The sequence below is a fragment of the Coregonus clupeaformis genome, chromosome 14, assembly GCF_020615455.1.
Source record: "Coregonus clupeaformis isolate EN_2021a chromosome 14, ASM2061545v1, whole genome shotgun sequence".
Classification (NCBI taxonomy): domain Eukaryota; kingdom Metazoa; phylum Chordata; class Actinopteri; order Salmoniformes; family Salmonidae; genus Coregonus; species Coregonus clupeaformis.
In genome coordinates, this window is record NC_059205.1 from 6,160,324 (window position 1) to 6,183,374 (window position 23,051).

The 23,051-nt window shown below is 45.3% G+C and overlaps 1 protein-coding gene across 1 annotated transcript in view; it reads left to right on the forward strand.

Annotated features, from left to right (window-relative positions):
- Positions 1-23,051, forward strand: part of LOC121581626 (piezo-type mechanosensitive ion channel component 2-like) — a 107,776-nt gene that overhangs the window by 55,481 nt on the left and 29,244 nt on the right. The window contains exons 21-32 of the mRNA XM_045224922.1: positions 794-984; positions 2,808-2,984; positions 3,769-4,213; positions 4,482-4,636; positions 7,992-8,250; positions 16,765-16,947; positions 17,222-17,498; positions 18,186-18,318; positions 18,454-18,601; positions 18,774-18,988; positions 19,447-19,605; positions 21,385-21,532. Of these exons, the coding sequence (XP_045080857.1) occupies positions 794-984; positions 2,808-2,984; positions 3,769-4,213; positions 4,482-4,636; positions 7,992-8,250; positions 16,765-16,947; positions 17,222-17,498; positions 18,186-18,318; positions 18,454-18,601; positions 18,774-18,988; positions 19,447-19,605; positions 21,385-21,532 (2,490 nt within the window). The remainder of the gene's footprint in view (positions 1-793; positions 985-2,807; positions 2,985-3,768; positions 4,214-4,481; positions 4,637-7,991; positions 8,251-16,764; positions 16,948-17,221; positions 17,499-18,185; positions 18,319-18,453; positions 18,602-18,773; positions 18,989-19,446; positions 19,606-21,384; positions 21,533-23,051) is intronic.

Consider the following 23,051-nt stretch of genomic DNA (forward strand, 5'->3'; position numbering starts at 1 on the left):
GCACCTTTGGCAGCGATTACAGCCTCGAGTCTTCTTGAGTATGATGCTACAAGCTTGGCACACCTGTATTTGGGGAGTTTCTCCCATTCTTCTCTGAAGATCCTCTCACGCTCTGTCAGGTTGGATGGGGAGCTCTGGAGCACTGTCAGAGTGACCATCGGGTTCTTGGTCACCTCCCTGACCATGGCCCTTCTTCCCCGATTGCTCAGTTTGGCCGGGCGGCCAGCTCTAGGAAGAGTCTTGGTGGTTCCAAACTTATTTCATTTAAGAATGATGGAGGCCACTGTGTTCTTGGACATTCAATGCTGCAGAAATGTTTTGGTACCCTTTCCCAGATCTGTACCTCGACACAATCCTGTCTCGGAGCTCTACGGACAATTCCTTCGACCTCATGGCTTGGTTTTTGCTCTGACATGCACTGTCAACTGTGGGACCTTATATAGACAGGTGTGTGCCTTTCCAAATCATGTCCAATCAATTGAATTCACCACAGGTGGACTCCAGTCAAGTTGTAGAAACATCTCAAGGATGATCAATGGAAACAGGATGCACCTGAACTCAATTTCGAGTCTCATAACAAATGTCTGAATACTTATGTAAATAAGATATTTCTGTTTTTCGCTTTGTCATAATGGGATATTGTGTGTAGATTGATGAGGGACAAAAATATTTAATCCATTGTAGAATAAGGCCGTAACGTAGCAAAATGTGGAAAAAGGGAAGGGGTCTGAATACTTTACGAATGCACTGTATATGTAACCTATTTTAATGTTAATGTATAACTCCCCTGCAGGGTAACGTCCCGTCCAGAGAAAGTATCCATGTGTTCTACCAGAAGCAGATGAATATGAACACGTCGAGGGGGTCCAGTCTGGACTGGCTCAGTGAGGGGGGGTCTCACAGGGTCCGGAGAAGGAGAGACGGCTATCGCATGGAGAGCCAGGACTCCATTGCATCTATGGCCTCCAGGGATAGTATATCCAGGTAAGTGTATGGTATGTCAACTATACCTGCACGATGAATATCTCCCAGAAACAGCGTATCTTCCAGAGACAGCGTATCTTCCAGAGACAGCGTATCTTCCAGAGACAGCGTATCTTCCAGAGACAGCATATCTTCCAGAGACAGCGTATCTTCCAGAGACAGCATATCTTCCAGAGACAGCATATCTATTAGAATCCTATGTGAAAGGAGTATTACAATACAACGCTGACAAAAAGTATTTGCCCCCTTTCTGATATTCTCTATTTTTGCATATTTTTGATACCGAACGTTATCAGATCTTCAACCAAAACCTAATATTAGATCAAGGGAACCTGAGTTTACAAAATAATAAAAATAATGATACTTATATATTTATTTAATTAACACAGTTATGCAAAGTTATGCAACACCCAATGCCCCTGTGTGAAAAAGTAATTGCCCCCTTACACTCAATAACTGGTTGTGCCACCTTTAGTTGCAATGACTCCAACCAAACGCTTCCTGTAGTTGTTGATCAGTCTCTCACGTCGCTGTGGAGGAATTTTGGCCCACTCTTGCATACAGAACTGCTTTAACTCAACAACATTTGTGGGTTTTCAAGCATGAGCTGCTCGTTTCAAGTCTTTGCCACAACATCTTGACCGTTGCTTTGAGGTTCTTAATGTGGAATGCAGTGTTTGGTTTTCGCCAGACATAAATGGGACACATCTCATCCAAAAAGTTGACTCAAGTTTGCGTAAAAAGAACCTGGAAGCACTTGCATGATCATCAAGACTTGGAAGAATGTTCTATGGACAGATGAGTCAAAAGTATAACTTTTTGGACGACATGGTTCCAGTAATGCCTGGTGAAAACCACACTCTGCATTCCACAGTAAGAACATCATACCAAAGGTCAAGCATGGTGGTGGTGGTGTGATGTTTTGGGGATGCTTTGCTGCCTCAGGACCTGGACGACTTGCCTTAATAGAAGGAACCATGAATTCTGCTCTGTATCAGAGAATTCTAGAGGAGAATGTCAGACCATCCGTCTGTGAGCTGAAGCTGAAGCGCAGCTGGGTCATGCAGCAAGACAATGATCCAAAACACACAATCAAGTCTACATGAAAATGGCTAAAAAGCAACACATTTGAAGTTTTGGAATGGCCTAGTCAAAGTCCAGACCTAATCCCAATTGAGATGTTGTGGCAGGACTTGAAACGAGCAGTTCATGCTTGGAAACCCACAAATGTCGCTGAGTTAAAGCAGTTCTGCATGGAAGAGTGGGCCAAAATTCCTCCACAGCGACGTGAGAGACTGATCAACAACTACAGGAAGCATTTGGTTGGAGTCATTGCAGCTAAAGGTGGCACAACCAGTTAATGAATGTAAGGGGGTAATTACTTTTTCACACAGGGGCATTGGGTGTTGCATAACTTTGTTTATGAAATAAATTAAATAAGTATGTAATTGTTGTGTTATTTGTTCACTCAGGTTCCCTTTATCTAATATTAGGTTTTGGTTGAAGATTTAGTATAAAAAAATATGCAAAAGTAGAGAAATTTAGAAAAGGGAGCAAATACTTTTTTCACAGCACCGTATCTTCCGGAGACCGAGCAGAGTGCTTGAGATATCCTATTATTACCTTCCATATGTTCAGTATCTTCAGCAGGGAGGATACAGGCTGAGGGATGAGGAATCGCATTCTACATTCGGCCATTACCTCCCCACTAACTTCACCATTTGGAAACCTCCACTTCGTTAGCTGTGCCATGTGGAAGCCATGTTGTAACCATGTCATTCCACTCCTTTATTTCCCATGTCTCCATCTCTCTATCCCATCAGTGCCTACACTGAGGCCACCATGCTGTTCTCCCGCCAAGACACACTGGACGAGCTGGACGGAATGCCGTCAGACGTTCCCATTCCCAAAACCAGCGATCGTGCCCGGCCCAAACTCCATAACATTTACGGCCTGGACGCCTCCAAGTCGACTGACAGCAGCAGCAGCCAAGTGTCCAGGTGCCAGGTCCAAGCCAAAAACCTCCTCTTCCTCCTCCTCTTCCTCCTCTTCCTCCTCCTCCTCCTCTTCCTCTTCCTCCTCCTCTTCCTCCTCCTCTTCCTCTTCCTCCTCCTCTTCCTCCTCCTCCTCTTCTTCCTCCTCCTCCTCCTCCTCTTCCTCATCATCTTCCTCTTCCTCCTCCTCTTCCTCCTATTCCTCATCTTCCTCCTCCTCCTCTTCCTCCTCCTACTCCCCTTCCTCCTCTTCCTCATCCTCCTCTTCCTCCTCCTCTTCCTCCCCTCGAACCCATTTTGTGTTTATGTGTAGCTTATTATAACTTATCATCATTACATGTGGTTTGTCAGTCATCTTTATAAACGTTGTTTCTGTTCCTCAAACTTCACAAACTACTGTCAATATACATTTTGGGATTAATAGGATTATTTATGCCCTTCACATTGAATGAGATCAATGTCAGATTGTCAGTCATGCTTGTCAGTCATGCTTGCTGTTCTCTCAACCAAAGTTTGAAACTACACAATGATACATTGGGCTGTTGAGTGAGTGTCACCCAAATACTCTCAACTTTGTGAATACAGTACAGAGCATCGACAGTAACCAGTATCTTTGTGAATACAGTACAGAGCATCGACAGTAACCAGTATCTTTGTGAATACAGTACAGAGCATCGACAGTAACCAGTAACTTTGTGAATACAGTACTGAGCATCGACAGTAACCAGTAACTTTGTGAATACTTAGTGTTTGTCTGTCTGTTGTTTGTCTGTCTGTCTGTCCCCCACAGCGAGGCGACTCAGTGCATCACTCTCTACTCACGGCAGGGCACCACTGACACCATCGAGGAGGTGGAGGACGAACAGGACCAGGGGGAGGACAGGCAGCACGGACCCTGGGGACCCCCACATCCGGAGGCAGAGGGGGCTGAGGGTACCCCCTGGTGGAGGGGTGGTGGAGAGACCACGGAGGAGGAGAGGGACCAGGGCCAGGGGGATCCATGGGGGTCTCCAGGCCCAGGGGAGGGCCCCTCCTTCAGGGTAGACGGTCCAACCTCGACACTCCTGGCCCTTCCACCAGGGTCCCAGGACTGTACCACTGACAGTGACGATGGGGGTGTCCGGCAGGAGTACCTGAACACAGAGGAATGGGACTGGGCGGGTCAGCTGTACACCCCAAACACCTCGGACGCCCCAAACACCTCGGACGCTGACGTGTCTCCCAGCTACAGCAAGGTTGGTTGTCTATGTCCCTTGTCACACTGAGCCGGGTTCCGAGTTTTTCCTGGCCACTGCTTTCACTTCTGCTTTGCTTGCTTTTTGGGGTCGGGCCGGGTTACTGCAAAGCACTTTGTGACAACTGCTGATGTTAAAACGGCTTTTATAAAAAATACATTTGATTGATTGATTTATAATTTGATTGCTCACACAGCAGCACTTGGTGATTTGTAGTATAATGAAAAGTGTAAACTAAATATATTATTATTATTATTTTGTTATTAAGGCGGTGAGCTTCGACCGTCTGGAGGTGACTGATGATGATGATGATGAGAGGATGATGGTGATGACCCCTGACACCAGCCGGTCAGACTATCTGGACGACCCCCTGCTGCCCTCACTGACCTCTGAACTCACCGCCAGCGAGCTGCTGCTCAACAAGTAAGTGGATAAGACACACTGTCTATTCTAGATAAAATAGAACTCGTCTATACAGTGGAATTGAGTACAATAGGACAGTACTTGCCAACCATTTTTTGAACTGTGGCACACCTTGATTTGGTTAAAACATTTTGCAGCACATCTAAAATGTCCCTATTAATTTATATAGTGGTAATGACTTCCATCTCATCTGATCCATACTGCAAATCATCTATTTTCTGTGACAAAGATTAAATTGGGTTTATTTGAACTATTGTCATAGTTCTTTACTCATAATGATTCATTTCCACTTTAAGAGCCTCCCACAAATCTGCACAAAAAAATACACAACATGGCCAAAAGTATGTGGACACCGGTTCGTCAAACATCTAATTCCGAAATCATGGGCATTAATATGGAGTTGGTCCCCCCTTTGCTGCTATAACAGCCTCCACTCTTCTGGGAAGGCTTTCCACTAGATGTTGGAACATTACTGTGGGGACTTGCTTCCATTCAGCCGCAAGACCATTAGTGAGGTCGGGCACTGATGTTGGGCGATTAGGCCTGGCTCGCAGTCGGCGTTCCAATTCATCCCAAAGGTGTTCGATGGGGTTGAGGTCAGGGCTCTGTGCAGGCCAGTCAAATTCTTCCACACCGGTCTCGACAAACCATTTCTGTATGAACCTCGCTTTGTGCACAGGGGCATTGTCATGCTGAAACAGGAAAGGGCCTTCCCCAAACTGTTGCCACAAAGTTGGAAGCACAGAATCGTCTAGAATGTCATTGTATGCTGTAGCGTTAAGATTTCCCTTCACTGGAACTAAGGGGCCTAGCCCGAACCATGAAAAACAGCCCCAGACCATTATTCCTCCTCCACCAAACTTTACAGTTGGTACTATGCATTGGGGCAGGTAGAGTTCTCCTGGCATCTGCCAAACCCAGATTTGACCGTCGGACTGCCAGATGATGAATCGTGATTCATCACTCCAGAGAACACGTTTCCACTGCTCCAGAGTCCAATGGCGGCAAGCTTTATACCACTCCAGCCAAAGCCTGGCATTGCTTGTGTGCGGCTGCTCGGCCATGGAAACCCATTTCATGAAGCTCCCGACGAGCAGTTCCTGTGCTGACGTTGCTTCCAGAGGCAGTTTGGAACTCGGTAGTGAGTGTTGCAACCGAGGACAGACGATTTTTACGCACTACACGCTTCAGCTTGAAAGACACTGAGCTCTTCAGTAAGGCCATTCTACTGCCAATGTTTGTCTATGGAGGTTGCATGGCTGTGTGCTCGATTTTATACACCTGTCAGCAACGGGTGTGGCTGAAATAGCCGAATCCACTCATTTGAAGGGGTGTCCACATACTTTAGTGTATTTTTTTATAGCTCTGGTAATATAGGTCTTTCATTTTGAACAGTTTGGGCTAGAGACGAGTGGTTTTCTGCATTTTAAACATGTAACCACAGACACAAACCTCCGTTTGTTTCTATAGCAGAGGCTGTGGTCCAGCTAAGCCTCATCGGACTTGCTTGTGCTAACAGTTCTCACAGGGGAAGTGAAATGATACTAATTACTTTGCTTGTGTTGCGCGCTCCTCAAATGATACTAATTACTTTGCTTGTGATGCACGCTCCTCAAATGATACTAATTATTTTGCTTGTGATGCACGCTCCTCAAATGATACTAATTACTTTGCTTGTGTTGCGCGCTCCTCAAATGATACTAATTATTTTGCTTGTGATACGCGCTCCTCAAATGATACTAATTATTTTGCTTGTGTTGCGCGCTCCTCAAATGATACTAATTATTTTGCTTGTGATGCGCGCTCCTCAAATGATACTAATTATTTTGCTTGTGATGCGCGCTCCTCAAATGATACTAATTATTTTGCTTGTGATGCGCGCTCCTCAAATGATACTAATTATTTTGCTTGTGATGCGCGCTCCTCAAATGATACTAATTATTTTGCTTGTGATGCGCGCTCCTCAAATGATACTAATTATTTTGCTTGTGTTGCGCGCTCCTCAAATGATACTAATTATTTTGCTTGTGATGCGCGCTCCTCAAATGATACTAATTATTTTGCTTGTGATGCGCGCTCCTCAAATGATACTAATTACTTTGCTTGTGATACGCGCTCCTCAAATGATACTAATTATTTTGCTTGTGATGCGCGCTCCTCAAATGATACTAATTATTTTGCTTGTGTTGCGCGCTCCTCAAATGATACTAATTATTTTGCTTGTGATGCGCGCTCCTCAAATGATACTAATTACTTTGCTTGTGTTGCGCGCTCCTCAAATGATACTAATTATTTTGCTTGTGTTGCGCGCTCCTCAAATGATACTAATTACTTTGCTTGTGATACGCGCTCCTCAAATGATACTAATTATTTTGCTTGTGTTGCGCGCTCCTCAAATGATACTAATTACTTTGCTTGTGATACGCGCTCCTCAAATGATACTAATTATTTTGCTTGTGATGCGCGCTCCTCAAATGATACTAATTACTTTGCTTGTGATACGCGCTCCTCAAATGATACTAATTATTTTGCTTGTGATGCGCGCTCCTCAAATGATACTAATTATTTTGCTTGTGATGGCGCTCCTCAAATGATACTAATTATTTTGCTTGTGTTACGCGCTCCTCAAATGATACTAATTATTTTGCTTGTGATGCGCGCTCCTCAAATGATACTAATTATTTTGCTTGTGTTGCGCGCTCCTCAAATGATACTAATTACTTTGCTTGTGATGCGCGCTCCTCAAATGATACTAATTATTTTGCTTGTGATACGCGCTCCTCAAATGATACTAATTACTTTGCTTGTGATACGCGCTCCTCAAATGATACTAATTATTTTGCTTGTGTTGCGCGCTCCTCAAATGATACTAATTATTTTGCTTGTGATGCGCGCTCCTCAAATGATACTAACGTAACAACGGTCTGAGCACACTGGACTGTTTAACAGCCACACAGACGGAACCATGTGACATTTTAATGTTTTATCTGACCACCACTAGTGCTCCCAAGTCAACAGTCCATGTGCATTCCACAGGGTCACATTTTATAAGTGAGTGTTCATTATTTTTTTTATTTTTTTTCAAGATTAGGAAAGGTTTTGCGGCCTGAGACTTTCCTCAAAGCACAACAGTGTGCTGCGACACCGCGGTTGAAAAACCACCGCTATAGAGGATGGTGGAACACGTGACTACCTGAAATTATGCTTCATTTGTTATCAAATTTAATTCAATTACTTCCCACGCAAAACCTTAGGGTCCATGATTCTAATAGGAAACATTCACACCTCCATCCTAGCTTGGTCGCCGGATCTTTTAACTCTTTAGCTAATATCCCCGCCCCCCCCCCTCCATCAGGATGTTCCATAATGAGGAGTTGGAGCGGTCCGACCGGTTCTACGCGGGCCAGCCACTGGCGTTCCAGTTGGTCTACGCCCTGTACAACATGCTGGTGGCCCACTCTGAGACGGTGTGTTACCTGGTCATCATCCTCAACAACATGCTGTCAGCCTCCTGCATCACCCTGGTCCTCCCCATCCTCATCTTCCTCTGGGCCATGCTGTCGGTGCCTAGACCCAGTAAGAAGTTCTGGATGACCGCCATCGTTTACACCGAGGTAACGGAGCACTGCTTCCCAAACAGGACCCTAATTCTCTAGTTAGTGCACTACTTTTAGCCAGGGCGCATAGGGCTCTGGTCAAAAGTAGTGCACTATATAAGGACTAGGGTGCCATTCTCTGGTCTAAAGTAGTGCACTATATAGGGAATAGGGTGCCATTCTCTGGTCTAAAGTAGTGCACTATATAGGGAATAGGGTGCCATTCTCTGGTCCAAAGTAGTGCACTATATAGGGAATAGGGTGCCATTCTCTGGTCTAAAGTAGTGCACTATATAGGGAATAGGGTGCCATTCTCTGGTCTAAAGTAGTGCACTATATAGGGAATAGGGTGCCATTCTCTGGTCTAAAGTAGTGCACTATATAGGGAATAGGGTGCCATTCTCTGGTCTAAAGTAGTGCACTATATAGGGAATAGGGTGCCATTCTCTGGTCTAAAGTAGTGCACTATATAGGGAATAGGGTACCATTTGGGACTCAGGCTAGATAATAATGTATACTGCTATACGCTACACAGAGCTACTGCCCAGTAAACACATGACACTGCTATAGTCTGTGACAGACAGGTCCCACGGCCGAGCTAGAGGTTTTGAAAGACCGCCATTGTACACTGGCGTATGGGATGGCATTAACTTAATATAATTTACATGCAGGTACTTTCTATGATAGTTTACTTTACAATTCTTTAGTTGAATATGTATTGTCTGTGCACCGTGTTAATCCTGTCTATGACCCTACACAATGAGTGTCTCTAAGTTAACAAAACGATCATGATACTCATCTCTAAGGATGCCCCTGAAGAGAAATACAATATTTGTGGTGACTATTTACATTTTACATTTTAGTCATTCAGCAGACGCTCTTATTCAGAGCGATTTACAGTTATTGCATTAATCTGAAGAACAGTCAGTCATTAATCTGAAGAACAGTCAGTTCATTCATCTGAAGAACAGTCAGTCATTCATCTGAAGAACAGTCAGTTCATTCATTTGAAGAACAGTCAGTCATTCATCTGAAGAACAGTCAGTTCATTCATCTGAAGAACAGTCAGTCATTAATCTGAAGAACAGTCAGTTCATTTATCTGAAGAACAGTCAGTCAGTAATCTGAAGAACAGTCAGTCATTAATCTGAAGAACAGTCAGTCAGTAATCTGAAGAACAGTCAGTCATTAATCTGAAGAACAGTCAGTCAGTAATCTGAAGAACAGTCAGTCATTAATCTGAAGAACAGTCAGTCAGTAATCTGAAGAACAGTCAGTCAGTAATCTGAAGAACAGTCAGTCAGTAATCTGAAGAACAGTCAGTTCATTAATCTGAAGAACAGTCAGTCATTAATCTGAAGAACAGTCAGTCAGTAATCTGAAGAACAGTCAGTTCATTCATCTGAAGAACAGTCAGTTCATTCATCTGAAGAACAGTCAGTCATTAATCTGAAGAACAGTCAGTCAGTAATCTGAAGAACAGTCAGTTCATTCATCTGAAGAACAGTCAGTTCATTCATCTGAAGAACAGTCAGTTCATTCATCTGAAGAACAGTCAGTTCATTCATCTGAAGAACAGTCAGTTCATTCATCTGAAGAACAGTCAGTTCATTCATCTGAAGAACAGTCAGTTCATTCATCTGAAGAACAGTCAGTCATTAATCTGAAGAACAGTCAGTTCATTTATCTGAAGAACAGTCAGTCAGTAATCTGAAGAACAGTCAGTCCATTCATCTGAAGAACAGTCAGTTCATTCATCTGAAGAACAGTCAGTTCATTCATCTGAAGAACAGTCAGTTCATTCATCTGAAGAACAGTCAGTTCATTCATCTGAAGAACAGTCAGTCATTCATCTGAAGAACAGTCAGTCAGTAATCTGAAGAACAGTCAGTGATTAATCTGAAGAACAGTCAGTGATTAATCTGAAGAACAGTCAGTTCATTCATCTGAAGAACAGTGAGTTCATTCATCTGAAGAACAGTCAGTTCATTCATCTGAAGAACAGTCAGTCATTAATCTGAAGAACAGTCAGTTCATTTATCTGAAGAAGAGTCAGTCAGTAATCTGAAGAACAGTCAGTTCATTCATCTGAAGAACAGTGAGTTCATTCATCTGAAGAACAGTCAGTTCATTCATCTGAAGAACAGTCAGTTATTAATCTGAAGAACAGTCATTTCATTTATCTGAAGAACAGTCAGTCATTCATCTGAAGAACAGTCAGTGATTAATCTGAAGAACAGTCAGTGATTAATCTGAAGAACAGTCAGTTCATTCATCTGAAGAACAGTGAGTTCATTCATCTGAAGAACAGTCAGTTCATTCATCTGAAGAACAGTCAGTTCATTCATCTGAAGAACAGTCAGTCATTAATCTGAAGAACAGTCATTTCATTTATCTGAAGAAGAGTCAGTCAGTAATCTGAAGAACAGTCAGTCCATTCATCTGAAGAACAGTCAGTTCATTCATCTGAAGAACAGTCAGTTCATCATCTGAAGAACAGTCAGTCATTCATCTGAAGAATAGTCAGTCAGTAATCTGAAGAACAGTCAGTGATTAATCTGAAGAACAGTCAGTGATTAATCTGAAGAACAGTCAGTTCATTCATCTGAAGAACAGTCAGTTCATCATCTGAAGAACAGTCAGTCAGTAATCTGAAGTACAGTCAGTTCATTAATCTGAAGAACAGTCAGTCAGTAATCTGAAGAACAGTCAGTTCATTAATCTGAAGAACAGTCAGTCATTCATCTAAAGCTTTTTCTCTTATTTGTACCTTTATTTAACTAGGCAAGTCAATTAAGAACAAATTCTTATTTACAATAACGGCCTACCAAGAGGCAAAAGGCCTTTTGCGGGGACGGGGGCTGGGATAAATAAAAAAAAATGTGGTCAAAACACGCATCACGACAAGAGAGACACCACAACACTACATAAAGAGAGACCTAAGACAACATCACAGCATGGTAGCAACACATGACAACACAGCATGGTAGCAACACAACATGACAACAACATGGTAGCAGCACGAACATGGTACAAACATTGTTAGGCACAGACAACAGACATGAATGGCAAAGAGACAACGATACATCACGCGAAGCAGCCACAAGTTTCAGTAAGAGAGTCCATGATTGAGTCTATGAGTCTCTTTGAGTCTATGAATGTAGAGATGGAGATCAAACTGTCCTGTGTTTTTTGCAGCTCCTTCCAGTCGCCAGCTGCAGCGAACTGAAAAGAGGAGCGACCCAGGGTTGTGTGTGCTTTGGGGACCTTTAACAGAATGTGACTGGCAGAACGGGTGTTGTATGTGGAGGATGAGGGCTGCAGTAGGTATCTCAGATAGGGGGGATTGAGGCCTAAGAGGGTTTTATGAATAAACATCAACCAGTGGGTCTTGCGTCAGGTGTACAGAGATGACCAGTTTACAGAGGAGTTTAGAGTTCAGTGATGTGTCCTATAAGGAGAATTGGTGGCAAATCTGATGGCCGAAAGGTAAAGAATATTTAGCCGCTCGAGAGTCTCCGTAATCTAGCATGGGTAGGATGGTCATCTGAATCAGGGTTAGTTTGGCAGCTGGGGTGCTCTCCTTACGGAACCATATGACCTTTGTTTTGGAGGTGTTCAGAACAAGGGTTAAGGGCAGAGAAAGCTTGTTGGACACTAAGAAAGCTTTGTTGTAGAGCGTTCAACACGAAATCCGGGGAGGGGCCAGCTGAGTATAAGACTGTATCATCTGCATATAAATGGATGAGAGAGCTTCCTACTGCCTGAGCTGTGTTGTTGATGTAAATTGAGAAGAGCGTGGGGCCTAGGATCGAGCCTTGGGGTACTCACTTGGTGACAGGCAGTGGCTGAGACAGCAGATGTTCTGACTTTATACACTGCACTCTTTGAGAGAGGTAGTTATCAAACCAGACCAAAGACACCAATACTCCTTAGCCGACCCACAAGAATTGAATGGTCTGCCGTATCAAAGGCTTAAAAATAGCAGCACAACATTGCTTAGAATCAAGGGCAGTGGTAACATAATTTAGTACCTTTAAAGTTGCAGTGACACAACCACATATCTCAGTCATAGTAAGTACATTTTTCCTCAATAAAGTAGCTATCGGCAAAGTCAGAGCTAGTAAGGGGGGAAAAAGTCAAGTGCGAGTGTTAGTTCACAAAAGGCTTTCTTTGGGTGGGGTGGGGGGGTTGCTGTGGGATTATTTAAGATACTCTTTGAAGAGGTAGGATTTCAGATGTTTTCGGAAGATGGGCAGGGACTCTGCTGTCCTAGCTTCAGGGGGAAGCTGGTTCCACCATTGGGGTGCCAGGACAGAGAAGAGCTTGGACTGGGCTGAGTGGGAGCTGCCGGTCCGTAGGGGTGGGTGGGCCAAGATACCAGAGGTCGTAGAACAGAGTACTCAAATTAGGGTGTAGGGTTTGAGCAGAGCCTGAAGGTAAGGAGGGGCGGTTCCTCTTGCTGCTCCGTAGGTAAGTACCATGGTTTTGTAGTGGATGCGAGCTTCGGCTGGAAGCCAGTGGAGTGTGTGGAGGAGTGGGGTGACATGGGAGAACTTGGGAAGGTTGAACACCAGGCGGGCTGCAGTGTTCTGGATAAGTTGCAGGGGTTTGATGGCACAAGCGAGGAGCCCAGCCCATCAGAGAGTTACAGTAGTCCAGACGGGAGATGACAAGTGCCTGGATTAGGACCTGCGCCGCTTCCTGTGTGAGGTAGGGTCGTACTCTACAGATGTTGTAGAGCATGAACCTGCAGGAGCGGGTCACTGCTTTGATGTTTGCAGAGAACGACAGGGTGTTGTCCAGGATCTCCCCAAGGTTCTTTGCACTCTTGGAGGGGGACACCGTGGCGTTGTCAACCGTGATGGAGAGGTCTTGAAGAGGGCAGGCCTTCCCCGGGAGGAAGAGCAGTTCCGTCTTGTCGAGGTTGAGCATGAGGTGCTGGGCTGACATCCAAGCTGAGATATCTGCCAGGCACGCAGAGATGCGTCTCACCACCTGGGTGTCAGAAGGGGGGAAGGAGAAAAGTAGTTGAGTGTCGTCCGCATAGCAATGATAGGAGAGACCATGTGATGATATGACAGAGCTGAGTGACTTTAGTGTATAGAGAGAAGAGGAGAGGGCCTAGAACCGAGCCCTGGGGGACACCAGTAGTGAGAGTATGTGGTGCAGACACAGATCCTCTCCACGTCACCTGGTAGGAGCGGCCTGCCAGGTAGGATGCAATCCAAGAGTGCGCAGAACCTGAGACGCCCAGCCCTGAGAGGGTGGAGAGGAGGATCTGATGGTTCACGGTGTCGAAAGGCAGCGGATAGATCTAGGAGGATGAGGACAAAGGAGAGCGAATCAGCTTTGGCAGTGAGGAGAGCCTCCGTGACACAGAGAAGAGCAGTCTCGGTTGAGTGACCCATCTTGAAGCCTGACTGGTTAGGCTCAAGAAGATCGTTCTGAGAGAGATAGCAAGAGAGTGTTGGTCATGTGTGTTATGGAAAGAAAAGAAATAAGCGATACCGGTCTGTAGATTTTGACATCAGATGGTCGTGGTCAGGAATAAGGGAAGTGAGGAATAGAAGGTCTCCAGAGATGGTCTGAAGAAGGGAGGAGGGGATGGGGTCGAGCGGGCAGGTTGTCGGACGGCCAGACCTCACTAGTCGCAGGATGTCATCTGAAGAGAGAGGGGAGAGGAGAGGTCAAGGCGTAGGGTAGTTCTGTGTGAGCGAGACCAGTGGACTCAATAGGCTGAGTGAATGAGGAGTGGATGTCGTCAACCAATTTTTCAAAGTGGTTGACAAAGTCGTCCGCAGAGAGAGAGGGGGGGGGAGGGGGGGGGGGATTAAGGAGGGAGGAGAATGTGGATAATAGTTTTCTAGGGTTAGGGGCAGAAGCTTGAAATTTAGAGTGATAGAAAGTGGCTTTAGCAGCAGATACAGAGGAAGAGAAGGTTGTTATGTGAATTTCTATCTCTAATTCAACCTAAGCTTGAATCATTACCAGAGGTTGTAAGGCTCTGGTTTTAATCATCAATGATTCAAGGTCCACAACCCACAAGGATTATCTGTATTTTTATTCATGGAGAGCTCTGGCGCTAAAAACACATACATTACTGTTTTATACCTCCTGACAAACAAAGGCACTTTGCTCCTCCCACCTTTAGGTGGCTTTTCTAAACAGTTTTCCCCTTCACCCTTGAATGTTTAGTACCGCCCCCTCTGTTAGTGGGTTGACACTACATGATAATTCTAACATTTATACTGTGTTTTGGGGTGAAATCCTTTAGTCATTATTCTTAAAATACAAATTAATCTAACAAAGGTAGAGAGGAGGGAGTGAAAGTCCTCCAGAAAGTTTAGTTTTCCTCTATTTTTGCTCAGTTGCCCACAGCCCTGTTCTGAAAGCTCGCAATGAGTAACTCAGCCACGGTACAGGGGGGAGGGCCGAGCCGCCCGGGAGGAAAGGGGACAGTGAATGTCATAGGATGCAGAAAGGGAGGATAGTAGGGTCGAAAGAGGCAGAATCAGGAGACAGGAGGGAGAAGGATTTAGCAGAAGGGAGAGATGATAGGATAGAAGAGGAGAGAGTAGTGGCGCATGACCATCTGGGTAGGGGCTGAGTGGCTAGGGTTGGAGCAGTGGGAGACAGAAAAGGAAACAAAGTAGTGATCAGAGACCTGGAGGGGGGTTGCAGAGAGATTAGTAGGCGAGCAGCCTCTAGTAAAGATGAGGTCAAGCGTATCGCCTGCCTTGTGAGTGGGAAAGGGTGTGGTCAAAAGAGTCAAGGAGGGGAAAGAAAGAGTTGGAAAGAAATTAGTCGAAGGCAGACGTCGGGAGGTTGAAGTCGCCCAGTACGAAGAGGGGTGAGCCATCGTCAGAAAATTCGCTTATAAAGGTGTCAAGCTCAATGAGGTACTCTCTAAGGGCACCTGGTGGGCGTTGGATGACAACAATGTTAAGCTTGAGTGGACAAGTGACAGTGACAGCATGGAATTCAAATGAGGAGATGAACAGGTGAGAGATGGAGAAAATAGAAAATCTCCACTTAGGAGAAATTAGTAGCCCTGTGCCATCACCATGACGACCAGATGCTCTCGGACTATGAGAGAAAACATAGTCAGATGAAGAAAGAGCCGCTGGAGTAGCAGTGTTCTCTGGGGTGATCCATGTCTCCGTCAGGGACAAAAAGTCAAGGGACTGAAGGGCAGCATAGGCTGAGATTAACTCGCCGTTCTAGACCGCAGATCAGCAGTTCCGAACGCTGCCGGAGACCCGGAATTCCACATACAGCGCCTTCAGAAAGTATTCATAACCCTTGACTCATTCCATATTTTGTGTTACAGCCTTAATTTAAAATGGATCAAATATATTTTTTTCTCTCTCACCCATCTACACACAATAACCCAAAATGACAAAAGTGAAAACATGTTTTTGGAACTTTTTGCTAATAATAATAAACATTGTGTCCTACTATAACTTTCAGAAAATTGTGTGCACAGGCTAAATTTGAAGGGTTGCAGCCAAGAGGAGCATCAAGAGGCCTACAGGGAGATGTGGAATGGAAAACACACAGAGCAAAATGAGATCTCATTGTGTGCAAAGCTGTCGTCAAGGCAAAGGGTGGCTATTTGAAGAATCTCAAATATACAATATATTTTGATTTGTTTAACACTTTATTGGGGGTTACTACATGATTCCATATGTGTTATTTCACAGTTTTGATGTCTTCACTATTATTCTACAATGTAGAAAATAGTAGAAATAAAGAAAAACCCTGGAATGAGTAGGTGTTCTAAAACCTTTGACCGGTAGTGTATATGTAGGTATAGTTAAAGTGACTATGCATAGATAATAAACAGAGAGTAGCAGCAGCGTAAAAGAGGAGGTGGGGGGGGGAACAATGCAAATAGTCTGGGTAGCCATTTGAATAGCTGTTCAGGAGTCTTATGGCTTGGGGGGTAGAAGCTGTTAAGAAGCCTTTTGGTCCTAGACTTGGCGCTCTGGTACCGCTTGCCGTGCGGTAGCAGAGAGAACACTCTATGACTAGGTTGGCTGGAGTCTTTGACAATTTGTAGGGCCTTCCTCTGACACCGCCTGGTATAGAGATCCTTCCTCTGACACCGCCTGGTATAGAGATCCTTCCTCTGACACCGCCTGGTATAGAGGTCCTTCCTCTGACACCGCCTGGTATAGAGATCCTTCCTCTGATATAACCAATAGGCTAAATGTAGGTACATTTAGCTGGGGGGGGGCAATGAGGAGATTCTGGATCTTTCCCTCACGGTCCCGTGTAGCTCAGTTGGTAGAGCATGGAGTTTGCAACAGCAGGGTTGTGGGTTCAATTCCCACAGGGGGCCAGTATGAAAAAAAAAGAAAACATTATGCACTCACTAACTGTAAGTCGCTCTGGATAAGAGGGTCTGCTAAATGACTAAAATGTGAAATGGGGACGTGGGAGTGGCGTTGCCATGGCGTTTCAATTGTTTTAGTGAAATTCAATGGATCTATAATATTGTTGGGTTTCATGTCTTCTCTCATCTAGGTCGCCATCGTCATCAAGTACGTCTGCCAGTTTGGCTTCATTCCCTTCAACCAGAACCTAGTGGTGGATGGGAATAAACCCTACCACCCTCCCAACATCATCGGAGTGGAGAAGAAAGATGGATACCTCGTCTACGACCTCATACAGCTTCTAGCGCTCTTCTTCCACAGGTCCATCCTGAAGGTAGATATACGATCGGTGCCTAAAGCGTCTCAGAGAAGGAGCGCTGATCTAGGACCAGTTTTATCTTGTTGAACCATAATGAAGAAGATCAAATGGAGCGTATTGTACCAGTGTTCATACTGAACTGGGATCAAGATCACTATGATAGAACTGATTGTTATTATCAAGTTATTACTGACAGCTCTTGGTCTCAGATCGTAATACGATGTGATCGATTGTTTTGTCTCATGCTCCATTGGTACCCCTACCTCTCCTCTACACTCTCCCGTCGTAGTGTCATGGCCTCTGGGACGAAGACAACCTTAAGGACACCCTCCGCCAGGACAGTGAGTCGAAGGAAGACGAGAGGACGGAGAAGGAGAGAGAGGCCACTCCCGTCCCCTCCACCCACCGCGAGAGGAAGGGCTCCACCCAGACCCCCGGGTCTATAAACCTGGGCACGGGCACCTCCATGGACTACCTCCAGCAGCAGACCTACCAGAGAAGGAAGAGCTCCAGTGGAGGGTCTCATAACTCCCACCGCTCGAGCCACTCTCTACGCTCCAAGAGAGGTAAGGACACTTACTTTACTAGTAACTATAATATACTTTACTTGGCTACTTTATATTTACATTTTTAGTGATTTAGCAGACGCTCTTATCCAGAGCGACTTACAGTAGTGAGTGCGTACGTTTTCATATTTGTTCGTACTGGTCCCCCGTGGGAATCAAACCCACAACCCTGGCGTTGCAAGTGCCATGCTCTACCAACTGAGCCACACGGGAACATACTGTACTGTACTTGGCTACTTACTTAACTTGTCTACTCACTGTACTTTACTTGGCTACTTAGTGTACTTTGCTTGGCTACTTAGTGTACTTTGCTTTAATTTGTCTACTTATTTTACTTGTCTACTTACTGTACTTTACTTGGCTACTTACTGTAATTTACTTGGCTACTTACTGTACTTTACTTGGCTACTTACTGGACTTTACTTGGCTACTTATTTTACTTGTCTACTTACTGTACTTTACTTGGCTACTTACTGTAATTTACTTGGCTACTTATTTTACTTGGCTACTTACTGTACTTTACTTGGCTACTTAGTGTACTTTGCTTTAATATGGCTACTTACTGTACTTTACTTTACTTGACTTTACTTTACAATAGGGTTAGGGCCTCGCTCAATACATTTAGAGATGTAACCTCATTACATCTAGCCTTTAGCTCGTTGACATGCGTTGCCATGGTTTCTCCAGGAAGCACTAACTCCAGGAACAGTAGCCGTGGAGACGGGAGTGAGGTGTCAGTGCAGCAGAAGACTAAGAAACAGCTGATCATGGAGAAACTCAGAGAACAGATGATCAAAGCCAAGACCTTCACTATCAAAAGGTGGGCTTGGTTGACTGATTGATTTAGTGGTTGATTGATTGGTTGATTTATTGATTTATTGATTTATTAAATGGCTCTTTGTCATAAAATAACCTAACATAATATTCTCCTACATTTGTTTTGTGTTCTCTCCAGGACCATGAAGGTCTACCTCCCTGTCCGTCGGTTCTTCTCCAACCTGGTCCACCCGGAGCACAGCGCTGTGATAGACGTCTATGTCCTCATGTTCCTGGCCGACACCGCCGACTTCATCATCATCGTCTTTGGGTTTTCTGCTTTTGGGGTATGTCTTTACATTTGACATCATCTTATTATCCTGTCAGAAACAGTCAGCAGTGTCCTTTGTGGCTCAGTTGGTAACCATGTGGTCTTCGCAACACCAGAGTTATGGGTTCAATTCCCACATGGATCACATATTTAAAAATGTGGCATCAATTATTTCTTCTTCTTCTCAGAAACACTCAGCGGGAGCCGACATCACGTCGTCTCTGTCAGGGGACCAGGTTCCCGGAGCCTTCCTGGTGATGGTGCTGATCCAGTTTGGGACCATGGTGGTGGACCGGGCCCTGTACCTCAAGAAGACAGTGCTGGGGAAGATCATCTTCCAGGTCGTCCTGGTGTTCGGAATTCACTTCTGGATGTTCTTCATCCTCCCCGGACTCTCTGAGAGGTAAATACTCACCTAGTGATGTCCATTTGTTCATTTGTTGATTCGTTAATTGGTTAATTAGTTATGGGATCCATTTCTGGATGTTCTTCATCCTGCCCAGACTTTCTGAGGTAACAACCCTGCCTAACACTTCCTATAAATACCCATGATGCATTATAACCACATGTATAATGCTTTATATGCTAATGTGTCATAATCTATTTCAGGATGTTCTTCATCCTGCCTGGAGTCAATGAGAAATATAATTCTCTCCTTTCTGTGTTAATTAGTTCATTCATCTGATATAAATTCATTTGATTGATTGAATTAGTTGATTTGTAAACATATCCAGTTTTTTTTGATCTGCATGAGTCCCTAGGGGGTAGGGGCTCGTGATCGATTAAGGATCTATCATTAGTAACTGTGTTTATCAATAGTAACCATGTTTAACAGGGTTTGTACCTCTGTCCACTTTGCAGGCGTTTCAATGAGAACACTGTAGCCAAGCTGTGTTACTTTATCAAGTGTATCTACTTTGGGCTGTCAGCCTATCAGATCCGCTGTGGCTACCCCACCAGAGTCCTGGGTAACTTCCTCACCAAGAGCTACGACTACGCCAACCTCTTCCTGTTTCAAGGGTGAGTTGGGACACGGTAGGGAGTAGTAGGATATTCAGCATACAGCGCATTCGGAAAGTATTCAGACCCCTTGACTTTTTCCACATTTCGTTACGTTACAGCCTTATTCTAAAATTAGTTAAATAAAAACATTTCCTCATCAATCTACACACAATACCCCATAATGACGAAGCGAAAACAGATTTTGATAACATTTTGCAAATGTATAAAAAAAAATATAAATAAAAATACCTTATTTACATAAGTATTCAGACCCTTTGCTATGAGACTCGAAATTGAGCTCAGGTGCATCCTGTTTCCATTGATCATCCTTGAGATGTTTCTACAACTGGAGTCCACCTGTGGTAAATTCAATTGATTGGACATGATTTGGAAAGGCACACACCTGTCTATACAAGGTCCCACAGTTGACAGTGCATGTCAGAGCAAAAACCAAGCCATGAGGTCGAAGGAATTGCCCGTAGAGCTCCGAGACAGGATTGTGTCGGGGCACAGATCTGGGGAAGGGTACCAAAAAAATTCTGCAGCATTGAAGGTCCCCTAGAACACAGTGGCCTCCATCATTCTTAAATGGAAGAAGTTTGGAACCACCAAGACTCTTCCTAGAGCTGGCCGCCCGACCAAACTGAGTAATCCGGGGAGAAGGGCCTTGGTCAGGGAGGTGACCAAAAACCCGATGGTCACTCTGACAGAGCTCCAGAGTTCCTCTGTGGAGATGGGAGAACCTTCTAGAAGACAACCATCTCTGCAGCACACCACCAATCAGGCCTTTATGGTAGAGTGGCCAGATGGAAGCCACTCCTCAGTAAAAGGCACATGACAGCCCGCTTGGAGTTTGCCAAAAGGCACCTAAAGGACTCTCAGACCATGAGAAACAAGATTCTCTGGTCTGATGAAACCAAGATTGAACTCTTTGGCCTGAATGCCAAGCGTCACGTCTGGAGGAAACCTGGCACCATCCCTACAGTGAAGCATGGTGGTGGCAGCATCATGCTGTGGGGATGTTTTTCAGCGGCAGGGACTGGGAGACTAGTCAGGATCGAGGGAAAGATGAACGGAGCAAAGTACAGAGAGATCCTTGATGAAAACCTGCTCCAGAGCGCTCAGGACCTCAGACTGGGGCGAAGGTTCACCTTCCAACAGGACAACGACCCTAATCACACAGCCAAGACAACGCAGGAGTAGCTTCGGCACAAATCTCTGAATGTCCTTGAGTGGCCCAGCCAGAGCCCGGATTTGAACCCGATCGAACATCTCTGGAGAGACCTGAAAATAGCTGTGCAGCGACGCTCCCCATCCAACCTGACAGAGCTTGAAAGGATCTGCAGAGAAGAATGGGAGAAACTCCCCAAATACAGGTGTGCCAAGCTTGTAGCATCATACCCAAGAAGACTCGAGGCTGTAATCGCTGCCAAAGGTGCTTCAACAAAGTACTGATTAAAGGGTCTGAATACTCTTGAAAATGTGATATTTAAGTTTTATATTTTTTATACATTTGCAAAAATGTATAAAAACCTGTTTTTGCTTTGTCATTATGGGTTATTGTGTGTAGATTGATGAGGGGAAAAAAACAATTTAATCAATTTTAGAATAAGGCTGTAATGTAACGAAATTTGGAAAAAAATCAAGATGTCTGTGTTCAGTGTTGTAGTACTCGAGCCCAGGACTCGTAACTTGACTCGGACTCGACCAGTAGTCACAAAGTCTCTCTCCCTTCCCATAATTCAACATGCCAGATATGAGAAATAGGTTTGAGTGTCCTAACCCAGTCCCCTCCAGGTTCCGTCTGATCCCGTTCCTGTCTGAGTTGCGTGCAGTGATGGACTGGGTCTGGACCGACACCTCCCTGTCCTTATCCTCCTGGATCTGTGTGGAAGACATCTACGCACACATCTTCGTCCTCAAGTGCTGGAGGGAGTCAGAGAGGGTTGGTTGTGTCCTCTGTTCATGTGTCTACCGAACGCTTCAGAAGAAAGTATTCACACCCCTCGACTTTTCCCACATTCTGTTGTGTTACAGCCTGAATTTCAGATGGATTAAATTGAGATTTTTTGTCACTGGCCTACACTACTCCATAATGTCAGTGAAATTATGTTTATAGACATTTTTACAAATTAATTAAAAATGAAAAGCTGAAATGTCTTGAGTCAATAAGTCTTCAACCCCTTTGATATGGCAAGCCTAAATAAGGTCAGGAGTAAAAATGTGCTTAACAAACCCTGGTACCCTCAGCCCATAACGATAGTCCTCAACTCCCTCTCCCCTCCAGAGGTACCCCCAGCCCATAACTATAGTCCTCCTCTCCCCTCCAGAGGTACCCCCAGCCCATAACTATAGTCCTCCTCTCCCCTCCAGAGGTACCCCCAGCCCATAACTATAGTCCTTCAACTCTCCCCTCCAGAGGTACCCCAGCCCATAACTATAGTCCTCCTCTCCCCTCCAGAGGTACCCCCAGCCCATAACTATAGTCCTCCTCTCCCCTCCAGAGGTACCCCCAGCCCATAACTATAGTCCTCCTCTCCCCTCCAGAGGTACCCTCAGCCCATAACGATAGTCCTCCTCTCCCCTCCCCTCCAGAGGTACCCTCAGCCCATAACTATAGTCCTCCTCTCCCCTCCAGAGGTACCCTCAGTCCATAACGATAGTCCTCCTCTCCCCTCCAGAGGTACCCTCAGCCCATAACTATAGTCCTCCTCTCCCTCCTCCAGAGGTACCCTCAGTACATAACGATAGTCCTCCTCTCCCCTCCAGAGGTACCCTCAGCCCATAACTATAGTCCTCCTCTCCCCTCCAGAGGTACCCTCAGCACATAACGATAGTCCTCCTCTCCCCCTCCAGAGGTACCCCTCAGCCCATAACTATAGTCCTCCTCTCCCCCTCCAGAGGTACCCCCAGTCCATAACTATAGTCCTCCTCTCCCCTCCCGAGGTACCCCCAGTCCATAACTATAGTCCTCCTCTCCCCTCCAGAGGTACCCCTCAGCCCATAACTATAGTCCTCCTCTCCCCTCCAGAGGTACCCCCAGCCCATAACTATAGTCCTCCTCTCCCCTCCAGAGGTACCCCAGCCCATAACTATAGTCCTCCTCTCCCCCCTCCAGAGGTACCCCCAGCCCATAACTATAGTCCTCCTCTCCCCTCCAGAGGTACCCTCAGCCCATAACTATAGTCCTCCTCTCCCCTCCAGAGGTACCCTCAGCACATAACGATAGTCCTCCCCTCCCCTCCCTCCAGAGGTACCCTCAGCACATAACGATAGTCCTCCTCTCCCCTCCCCCTCCAGAGGTACCCCCAGCCCATAACTATAGTCCTCCCCTCCCCCCTCCAGAGGTACCCCCAGCCCATAACTATAGTCCTCCTCTCCCCTCCAGAGGTACCCTCAGCCCATAACTATAGTCCTCCTCTCCCCCTCCAGAGGTACCCCCAGCCCATAACTATAGTCCTCCT